At 33.0% G+C, this 12,167-nt stretch overlaps 1 protein-coding gene across 1 annotated transcript; it reads left to right on the forward strand.

Moving 5' to 3' along the window:
- The first annotated feature begins 7,310 nt into the window (after nt 1-7,310).
- Nucleotides 7,311-11,301, forward strand: LOC127698942 (E3 ubiquitin-protein ligase TRIM71-like). Its single transcript, XM_052202713.1, has 2 exons — nt 7,311-7,427; nt 8,733-11,301. Exon 2 carries the CDS (start codon nt 8,764-8,766, stop codon nt 10,780-10,782), a length of 2,019 nt encoding a protein of 672 aa, XP_052058673.1. The 5' UTR covers nt 7,311-7,427; nt 8,733-8,763; the 3' UTR covers nt 10,783-11,301.
- Nucleotides 11,302-12,167: the final 866 nt, after the last annotated feature.

The raw sequence follows: 12,167 nt of genomic DNA on the forward strand, positions 1-12,167 counted from the left end.
TTTGTTGTTTGGACTTCATCTGAGTCTCGTGTAAAAAAAATGAATGGATTGCTTAGATAATCACTACGCAAAGTATGGTTATTTTCTGAAGAAACAGATAGCCTTTTGAAATACAGCGGATGGCTTGTATTCTAATTATTATTAAATTTCATAGCTAGCACCGTCATATTAAACGTAAAGGGAGATAGCAACTAAACTATAGTACATATATGTAAAAGACCCGTTCTGCAGATTTCGTTAAGAGTGGACTCTTTGCGGCAGCTGCAGAGGCAATATTTGTTAGGGACCCCAAAATTTATTCTTTGCCTTTTTTGGCAGTGACACTCAAAATTGTGGAGGTTTAAGGTTCATCATGACAAATGGACAAAAATTTCTGTATTTCCACCTCTAAAACTACTCTGAGTACAGACTTACCTGTCCAGTTGGAAAAGTTTTAATGTCTGGCATCCACTAGATATATAAAAGTTAAATGCATTATATGTTTCAGAAAGATTTATTCTATACATGTAGCTGTCAAAGATACTTTTGTAAAAGAGACAAAAGAAGCAGTATTGGAATATGTAACTTCTTTCTAAAAAAACGGGTTAATCATGACCAAATCAATCAAGTTAATTTAGGAATACCATGATGACAAATATAACTCTTTTGACTTTTTTAAAACTTTTTTTTTATATGATGCACAATGGCTATTTAATTCATTTTTTTGGGATGCATGCGTCCTTTAAGGATACATTTTTTCAAATATTTCCAGAAACATCATTAAAATCCGAACAATTTATTAGAAACTTAAGGTTCATCATAACAAATGGACAAAAATGGCTGTATTTACACCTCAAAAACTACTCTGTGTACAGACTTACCTTTCCAGTTTGGAAAGTTTTAAGGCCTAGCATCCACTATCTATATAAAAGTTAAATGCATTTTTTGTTTCAGAAAGATATAATCACTTTTGGATTTTGATGCCTTTCCAAAATATGGATGCGTCAAAGTACATAATTGAGGGGGCGGACAGGGGGGTACCTTTCTCCTTTCTCCCGCCCCTTTTCTCCTTTCTCCCACCCCTTTCTCTTGTCTCCCGACCTCAAACATGAAAAACTAATGTATAGAAATCTCGTTTTAATAAAAATCGATCAAATTTGTTGCTTTTTTTGATAGCTAGTCCCTGTCTTGTCCTTTCACAAGATAGAAGTGTTGCTTCTTCTGCTTCAAGAACCTCAATATTATTTTCACTGACTGTTAAGCTGTCTGTTTGCATTGAATTTGCAACTGAGTTTGATGCACGCCGTTTCCCGATGATTTTTTTGATGAAGTAGAAATCCAAATGCTGCTAAATAAGAAGAAAAAAATATCTGTTATTGGACTGTTTAGAAGAAATTCGATATGATTTCGGAAATATACCTCATGAGGATAGGCCTACGTATACATGACCATAACCGAAACACCTCGTTTAGTATAAGAAACACAGACGAGATCTGGATTTCTATTCTAAAAATGCACACACACAATAATTATACTATACTACAAGCATGGAAATGTGAATGTCTTAAAAAATATGAAAATAAATTCTGAAAAATGTATTCCACAACAAGAAATATGTATCATATGCTGAGTATACCAGCTCCAAATTACTCTAAATATATGCACATAGAAAATGGAATTAATTACGAAGGATTATAATAAGATATACTGGATTGGTCCTGGACCTGATTGATTTTAATATAGGTTCAAGTTAATTAACGCTTCGGTGTACAGGAATGGTTGTATTTTTTTGTTTGAGCTGGACATGCTGTACAGGTACAGATGATGAAAAATGCACCATTTCATAAAACGGTGAGTCAAAACGATTCATAAATGATTAACAAAGGTGTCTTTTTGGGGAGGGACACATTGCTGACATGACTCCATGAGCGTCGGAAAAAGTCAGAGGGTATTTACGATCTTTAAAAGAGATTTTATAACAAGTACATATACAAGTATGTATGTTATTAAATAAAAGTGTTGTAAATGGAGATATGGGAGATTCAATAAGACTGCAACTGGCCAATTAACGACACACATCTAGATAACACAGGACAAATGCAGGATGGACGAGAATTTTTATACTGCTAATTTGTAGACAGGGGCGTAGCTGGCCTAAAATAAAGTGCAAGCATAAATCTTGTATCGCCGAGCAGAGCGAGGCGAAAAATATTTTGGGACCTTTTTATGCAGAAAATGATAATTTTTCGGTCATTTTCCAGGTATGCCATGCTTATGAAATTCACATTACTCCTTATTAACATGGTTGTTTTCAAATATAAAATAAATTTTATAAAACGGGAAGATCAGTCGACAAGTCAACCGAAGCGTTTATCAATAGAAGGGCAATCAATGGACACATGACCAACCCGGGAACAGATAAGACACAAAAGAACAAACAAAAACATTCAATATTGAAAACTAAATACAGATAAAAAAAACACGAACCCCGAAAAAAAATGTGGCGACCTCCAGTGCTCCGGAAGGGTAGGCAGGTCCTGCTTCTTGCAAGACACCCGACCGTTTCTCACTAAGGTCATTTTCGAATCAAAGGAGCCTGAGGTTTCTACGACAACGGTAGAAGGTCACTTGGGACACAGATACCCAAGGTGAATTAATAGTCTTTTGGACGAACGGACAATGGGAATACGAAATCAAACGGCGACTTTTAAGTCTTGACTTATAAGTGAGGGATATAAATCTTAGATGTTTTCAAGGTTATTGTATTGAGCCTGTATTATTAAATGTTAATACTCATGTAAGACTTAAAGTAAAGTTAATATCCAAAGTCCATATATCTATTTTTTGCCAAGGCAAAAGATCGCAGAACTCTCTCGGTGTCGATATTCATTTCTCTGTGAACATGTATGAGCGCCAACGAAGATAGTCTGTCCTATACCATGGTTGAACGGGGATAAGTTTTAAGTCGCCATAATGCACTAAATGACCGTTCAGTAGTTGATGTAGTTACTTGCATTGTAACTAAGATTGACACGATTGCAAACTATTGAAGGATATAGTTTCTTTTTAGTCACTGCTAGAGACGACATCAGAGATTTGGGCTACTCTATAACATCTGGACCCGACCAGCGTCTCTGCCATCTCTTTACCTCAGAGTTGAAGGTTTCTTGATTGTCCGTCAAGTCGTGTCTAAATGTTTCGTATATTTTGTCTATACACTCTGCTGTCAAAGATTCCAAACGTGCAGGTATTTAATTGAAATTAAGGTTCTGGCCTTGAAAACGATCAGAATTATCCAGTAAACGTCCTGTGAGTTCTTCAATGAAATAGTCAAGAAAGGAGAAATACAAGGCTCGCTTCCAATATTGACTTGGAGTGTCAGCTGGATAGTTAGCCCGGTTGACCTGTCTTCCTACTCATTCGTAATTTAATTTCAGAATTATTTTTTTTTGTGAAAAAAATGTGCAAGCAAATGATTTTTTGCGTAAAGGCAGCTACGCGCCTGGTAGATTAAGAAAAGATAATTTGGTCCCTTGAATTTGAAAGTTAATAAGTATATTTACTATAGTAAGTATAAAATCTATCAAATGATAACAACACACGTTCACAACTGTTAAATTAGCCAAAATTGGTTAGTATATACACGGGTTTCTAATTTTCAATATGACTTGAGCATTAATGAATTTCTTTTCTCCCTATTCTTTATATAAACAAAGAAAAGGAAAGGAAAAAAAGAGTAAATATTTAAAGTGAAAGTTCTGCATCTGGGGAAAATTCGAGTTACTTCCCTTTGCCCAGTAAATTTCATTGATATCTTGCTTTACACCAGAAATTGATTTAAAAATGAAAACAAATTTGTCGATTGGTAGTTGGAATATTCAGGGCCTGGAAGGTAAATTAGAAGATGACTATTTTTATCTAGTCTAAAATATGACATTAATATTTTAATGGAAACTTGGAAGGGTGGTGATTCTAGTACAAACATTATAAATTTTAATTATGTTCAGAAATCAAGAAAAAAGAAATTAAGATCCAAAAGATACAGTGGAGGTATCATTGTATATTATAAATCTACCTTACATAAAGGAATATCAGAAGTTTTAAATGTAACAAAATCTGAAAACAGGCTATGGTTAAAGCTTGATAAATTTTTCTTTGGTTTAAAAAAATATATATATGTGTGTGCATCTTATATTCCACCATTGTCATCTACATACTTTAATGATGACTTTATATTACTTGAAAATGAAATCTCAAAGCTGTGTTATCCAAAGGTAATATTCTTATTATTGCAGATCTTAACGCTAGAGTCAGTAATCATTTAGATTTTATTTCTGATGAAAATAATATTCATGATGATCTTTTAAATTTATTGCCAGATGACTATCTGGGTGATTCACATATATATAGAAATTATTTAGACAAAGTATTAAATTCTCATGGAAAACAACTAATTGATCTATGTATTGCCTCCAGGCTCAGAATACTTGATGGTAGATTTGTAGGTGATCTTTTCGGTAATGTAACATGTTATAAGCATAACGGCTCAAGCACTGTTGATTATGCCTTGTCTGACATGGATTTGATGTCCTCTATCGAATATTTTTATATTGGCGAACCAACATATTTGTCAGATCATGTCCCTATATCTGTAATATTGAAATGTAATTATATGTCATACAGACCGTAAAAGTCACAAAAACTTTACTCAGATGGGAGTGAAATATAGATGGGAGAATACATCAAGAGACAAAATGATTGAAGTACTAGGGGAAAATTTTATTATACAACAAATTAGAGATTTTGAAGACTCACAGTTTGAACAAACTTTTTCAGGAATTGATAAGGCAACTTCTAATATAAAAAATATTTTTGAGAGCCTAGCAAATCAATCTTGTAAAATTGTAAGATATAAAAAATTTAAACAAAAAATACTAAACAGAAAACCATGGGTAGACCATGAAGTATGTGATCTTAAGCTGAAAAATATGATAACTCTTTTAAAGAAAAAGTTAAAAAAAGATTTAAATATGCTTGAGAGTACTTTAGAACATAATATTTGTACTGATAATCCATTTTCAATATTAGAAGTAACGAACTGTATAATAGAATTGAAATCAGGGAAAAGCGCTGGACCTGACTCAATATCTAATGAAATAATAAAATGTAGTAGCATTGTAACAGTTACAGCCATAGTTAAACTTTTTAATCTTATTTTGTCATCTGGTATTTACCCCACCAGCTGGGGGAAAGCTTTTATTGTTTTAATCCATAAGTCTAGAGATAAAGAAGACATATGTTACTATAGAGGTATTTCTATTTTAAACTGTCTAGCAAAATTATATAGCTCTATTTTAATTAAAAGACTAATAAAGCATTATGAAAATAAGTTCTCCAGTCATCAATTTGGATTCCGTTCAAATCATAGAACGTCTGATAGCATATTTATTTTAAAAACTCTTGTCACCAAATACTTGAAAAAAAAATAAGACAAAGCTGTTTGCTTGTTTTGTAGATTTGCGTGGTGCTTTTGACTCTGCTTGGCATAATGGCCTGTTGTATAAATTGATAAATGATGGTGTTGGTGTAAAATTTTATACTACTTTGAAAAATATGTATAGCTTATCTTAGTCTGCACTGCAGATTGGTAATGAACACTCTTTGTTTTTTTCCAATTATTAGAGGTGTAAGACAAGGGGACAGTTTAAGTCCTACTTTGTTTAATTGTTATATTAATGATTTACATTCAAATTTGATGAAACTTGTAACCCTCCAGTTCTTGATACTTCAAGTATCCAAATTCTCAGTTACGCAGATGATTTAGTGTTACTGTCTGAGACACACCAGGGGCTTCAAAATGCGCTAGACAAACTAAATAAATATTGCATTAAATGGCAGTTGAGTGTAAATACAAACAAGACTAAAATTCTAGTTTTTCAGAATATTTATAAACAATCCCCACCCCTCTTGTTCAATGATAAATTTTTGACTGAAGTTAAGGACTTTAAATTTCTAGGGAATATTATTAACTATAGGAGAAATTTTACAAAAACTACTGAAGAGTTGTCTTATAAAGGTAATAAAGTTTTATTTTTATATATGTCCAATTTTAATTTTGTTTCCACTAATTTGTCATGTAAATTATTTGATACTCTTATAAGACCTATTTTAACATACAACTCTGAAATTTGGTTTATGGATAATTTTCAGTCAGCTTTTAGGGCATCTAAAAGAGCTGCTGTAAATAATACTTTTTGTTATACTCTTGCATTAGCAGGAAAATGTATTTTTATAGAATAAACTGTAATGATATTAATCCCTTGGTTAAAGAATCTCTACAAACAAACATAAATTTACATTCCGCAGGAATTTATTCTTGGTACTCATTTGCAGATAAAATTTTTAAAGATATGAAAATAAACCCAGAAAATTACTCTAATATTAATGTACCTTTTAAACAATCAAAAAACGTGATTAAATGTAATATTAAAAAGTGTGTTTCAGAGGAATATGAAAAAACTACTTTAAATAAACTTTCAAAATTGGATTCCTCATCCAAACTTTGTCTTTATGGGAAATTAAAAACTAATTGTCAGTCTATGGAATATTTAAATTGCAATAATTTTATACATAGGCAGTTACTCTCAAAATTTGGACTTATTGATCATTCGTTAGGCATTGAATTGAGAAGGTACAGAAACATTTCAAGAGCACAAAGATTATGTAAAAAATGTTGAGTCCTTGATGACGAATTTCATTTCTTTTTGTATTGTGACATTAACATATCATTGCGTTCTAATTTTTTTGCTTATCTAAAAGACTATGTACCATTATTTTAACATCTTGATGCTTTTAATAAACTAAAACACATTTGTTATATTGGAGTCTTTATTAAGCAGTCTTTAGAACTGAGGGGGTCAGACCCATGTCAGACAAGCTTATGATTGTGTTTTTCACATAAATTTACAATTGAACTCTTAAAATATGTTCTATTATGTTGTATTGTATTACATTGTATTGCATTGTATTTAAAATGTATAATTGTTTGTTTGTATTGCTTGACCCTTATGGGTGTAATTTTGCAATAAAGATTTATATATATAGGTTTTAATTTCAATTCACATAGATGAATAATAAGGATTTCAACAATGTTTAAAAAAAACAACAAAAAGTTAAAAACGTCTTCATGCTAAAACTTGTTGAAACACCGTAGATTCACAAATGTAATATTATACTATTGTCTTTATTTAACTTCATCAAACCGTATTTAACCCTTCTGTTTTACTTTTAACTTTTTACATTAAGTACGCGATTCGACCGACTGATCGTTTAGGTATTTCATTTAAATTTATTTCTTTAAAAGTTATTGTCTTTACAACACTAAGAACTTTGCACCTAAATGATCCAAAGAGAATAAATTTTGGAAATGGATTCATTACATGTATTAAGTAAGTTTTATTGTACATTACTTTCATTACTTTTTTTTTCTTAATGCAAAACAACATTCTTTCACTTGAAACAAGAAAATAAACGTTGAAAAATGGAAAGAAACACTTTTCTCTCTAAATAACGTAGGTATGTAATGTCCAAAGCTGTTTGGGAGCAACCATTTAACTTCAAGGGGGAGGGGGGGGGGGGGGTATGGTTGTTATTCTGAGTCAGAAATTTTTTGATTCAGAATATTTTTTTTGTCATCTGCTTGACTAGAATATTTTTTTCCATCAAATTGGGGATCAGAATATTTTTTATGGAAAAAACCATAACCCCCACTTGAAGTTAAATGGTCGTTCCCTTATACATATACCGGCAAATTTATGTTCACCAAGCATTGTAATATAAATTCATTACTTTATTAATTTGAATACAATGTATCTGATCATGGGCAAAATATCCAGTTAAACTTGATCAAACTAATAAACAGGAAGGGGCTTGGGTAACAAAATCGCACTATTCATATATTAGACTATTCCTTTACAGGGTTATAGTTTTGTGCAATCTTTTGTTACAGTAGCTGAGTTGATATTTGTTTTTAACTTGTCGATACTGAATAAATCGTACGTATCAAAGGGATATATATCTTACTAAGGATATGTAGATATTTGACCAATATGGACCTCATTTTCGCAACTCCGTGGATTGCTTTATATAGCCCACAGCAATAGACAAAATATCTTTATTGGGATCTAAAATAGTGTTAAGTTTAGTGTTTGAGTCGAGCTGGTTTAAATTAGGATAATGGATTTTAATTGCATTTATAAGGGGATTTCTAATATAACTGCCGATTTGGCGATGAAGAAAAAAGTGTTCCTCATCATCTAAAATTTTACAAACTTTACACACTCTATGTTCTCTTGAAATTTTCTTGTATCGACATATTTCAATTTCCGAGTTATGGTCACTTATACGGAAATTTGTTAAAAGTTGATGACTATTATTTTTTTTTTAGATTGTACAAGTAGTCTTCTAATTTAATTCCCTTTTTTAAGGTTTACTATAAAGGTAAAGTTTTGAACTGTTATATATATTTGAAAGTTTTACAAGAGTGAATTTATCATACTTTTCTTTGACAATATGTTTAATAGTTTTTTTAAGTGATTTTTTAATATTCTTTTTATTAGTTTAAAAGTTCATCAAAATATATATGACAGTATAATGATTTTATCATGTCAGTAATTCTTTTCTTTTTGATTTTTATCGTTTTAAATACAATTTTACAATATGAAGGCTTTCAAATGTATACTATTGTTTTCAAGGCAAATACTGAATCTACAACTTACCTAAACCATGGCTGATGAGGACAATAGTGATCAGCCAGTTCGGAAGTCCAGAAACGTAAAATTCATGGAGAGGATAGATAGTTCAGAAGAAGTCATTAACACCGACAGGGAAGGTTACAAAACTCCAACACCAAATGAACGTCCTAATATAAAAACAAAAGAAAGTGAGGACAAATTTGATTGGTGTGGTCTGTGTTATGAAGATTTCCAGGACCCTAGAATATTGCCGTGTATGCATACGTTCTGTTTTAAGTGCCTTGATGAATTTGTTGAACAGACTTTAGAAGACAATAAATTCCCTTGTCCACTCTGTAAAATCAATACTAGCATTCCAAACGGTGGCGTTACTGCATTTAAGTCTAACATTTATGTTAGTGCAATGCAAGCCTCTCTCCAGATGGAAGCAAAGAAGTCAGCCTGCGAAACATGTGAAGAGGCACTGGAAGCACAAACTTACTGCCTTGAATGTAAGCAGAATTTTTGCAACAAATGTGGAAACATTCACTTAAAGATGAAACTTTCAAAAGAACACCATTTAGTTAATTCCCTACAAATGGCTGAAAAAGATGGCCATAGAATGAAGTCCTACACTTTTTGTGATGACCACCGACAAGAAATCACATTATATTGCTGTGATTGTTCTATTCCTCTTTGTGATGCTTGTCAAATAGACAGTCATGAGGAGCATGATCTTCAGAACATTGTTGAATATGCAAGGGAAACTAAACAAGATTTGCAGAATTCAATTGATTTATTGAATAATTATCTCCCTTCCCTAAAAGATAGACTAACTGATGTACAGCTTTATGAGAAAGAGTTTGTTACAGCGAAACAGCACCTAGCAGGTGTAATTAAGGCACGTGCTGTCGCTTTGCATAAAGAAATCGATGATGTATCAGACAAGTTTCTCGAAGAAATTGAGAAAGAAATTCAGGTCGAAGAAGATCGTGCAAAAATTTTCAAATCTCGTGTTTCGGAAGCTGTTAGATTTGCAAGTCAACAAATAACAGCAGCTAACCACTACATATCATTTGGATCGAACCCAGATGTTGCAGCAGGAAAAGACACTTTACGCCGTCATCTTCATGCCGCATTTAAACTTCTTCCTGTCGGATTCATACCGAGAGTTAACGTCATATTTTCATCTTCGAATTCAGGAGATACTTTTTCCAGAGAAATGTTCGGTAACATTTCGAAGAGAGGCAAATTAAACATGGATCTTAAACAGGAAGCATCCTATAAAGTACCAGGGCAGCACCTAATTCGCGGAATAGCACCTGTCTCTGGAGGGAAAGCATGGGTTGCATGTGGCTTCGATCAAAGGTTGCATCTAATAAACCGTCTGGGAAGTCGTATACGAACAATCCGCCTTGGAAAGGAGATTGACATTGATTATGTTACTTCTGACAGCAATGACAGTGTCTATATTTCTTGTCGCAAAAATAGATGTGTAAAAGTTTTAAATCGGGACGTGAGAATTCGAGATCTGGCAATTTTGAACGATTACCCTCGCGGGATCGCCTTATCTCACACTAGTGACTTGTTAGTATGTGCGACCAAATCAAGCACATATGACAATTATAAGCATTCTGACAAAAACGTTGTGATGAAATACACCCACAACGGAAAGGTCATAACGGAGTTTGAAAGGTCGAAACAACACATGAAATATCCTAGGCGAATAGCAGAAAATATAAATGGTGATATCTACGTTTCAGACCATAAAGAATCATGTGTTCATGTTTTGACTTTAGAGGGACGTCATAAAAGAAAATACATTGGGACAGAAGGTAATCTAATAGGGGAACCATGTGGCTTGACTTGTGATAGATATGGACACGTTCTAGTTACGGACTACAAAAACCACCGCGTTCATTTGCTAGATCAACAGGGTCAACATTTATGTAATATCTTAACCGAAAAAGACGGCATTAAGAATCCGTTTTCCGTTGCCGTTGATGACGACGGATTTTTGTGGTTAGGTTGTAGCTTGGGTATGGTTCATATATTTCAGTATTTACTGTAAAATTGTGATACATTGCTAATTAAGAATACATTGTAAAGCTCTGCTTTCCTCCCGAGGGTATCACCAGCCCAATAGTCGTAGCATTTCTGTGTTGACATGAAATCATAATCGAAAAATGACTGCATACTAAATTTTTTCGAAATACTAAGGATTTTCTAACCCAGGAATACTTGGTAACTCTTTTGATTCGAATGTCACTGATAGTCTTTAATAGACGTATGAAACGCGCGTCTGGCGTACAAAATTTGAATCCTGGTACCTATGATGAATTTATATACAGCATTAAAGCATACAGGGAATACGCATACCCTTCCGAAACAACTGTCAAAACTTCAATTTGTTTGTGAAATGTTCATTATATTTGTTTGATAACTTTCGCTCAAGTTTAAAGACATATTGTGTGTGGTACTTTTTCCGTATAGAAACATTAGCTAGTTCATATTGACTTTCACTAATTGTACAACGTTTTGTATACTTTATGTATGTAGATATCAATTATAATTTTTCATGTAAACGTCATTTGTGTCGTATCATTGCATCGGACATGTGACTTGTGCAGGGTGTATTACAATGTAATTCCTGGAACACAATATCGATACATACTCTTGACAAAAGTACAGTGAAGTTTTCAAAACAGTTAACCCTCAAAATTTGAACCACTCGTATCCTCACTTCAAATTTGTTTTAGCTCACAACATATACACATGAATGAAATGGTAAGCCCAGTGACGTAGCTTGATCCTTGTTTGGTGTGGGGTAAAGGAATTCCAGGTCGAAACACGGGTCAAAGACTATGAAGCTCGTGTCAAACAAGAGTTTTTATCATTTATAGATGCAAAAAAGACGATCCTTGTTAACGGTCAATGGTAAATATTTCATGCATATTCAGGACTAGAATAAATCAACAATAAATCATCAAGTAGTAGGTAGGTTCTGAAAAAATGGTGGAGTGAGATGAAGGGCGGGTAATTTCTGAATATACCACTGAAAGGATGAGATGTTTGATAGTGAGAGAAATGTTGCCCTGCAACAGGTCATCTACGGACCTTAAAATTAGCTGTTACAGTGGTTTGTAACGCAGAGAGCGTGGCACACTCCCTACATGAGACATTGGATTTAATGTCCCTTCCATTCTGATAAGAGGTATCTGCATATTTATTAGTTCATGTCGCATGGCTAAGCAGACGCAACCACTTGCCATGTGTTCCGAAGAATTCAAGGTTACTATATCTGATACCCTACTTTACCCTATATATCAATATGTTAACTAGTCATTTTCATGGAAAACTTAATTTTTGCAACTGTATAATATTATTTATTTACAAGGAGAAGTTTTCAGACTTTAACGTAGAGTATAAATTTCAACTTCATGCAGTTGGAATCAT

The sequence above is a fragment of the Mytilus californianus genome, unplaced genomic scaffold (assembly GCF_021869535.1).
Source record: "Mytilus californianus isolate M0D057914Y unplaced genomic scaffold, xbMytCali1.0.p SCAF_4, whole genome shotgun sequence".
Lineage (NCBI taxonomy): Eukaryota > Metazoa > Mollusca > Bivalvia > Mytilida > Mytilidae > Mytilus > Mytilus californianus.

What these genes read in the sequence shown, in the direction of transcription:
- LOC127698942 (XM_052202713.1), top strand. Translation starts at nt 8,764, where the DNA reads ATGGCTGATGAGGACAATAGTGATCAGCCAGTTCGGAAGTCCAGAAAC.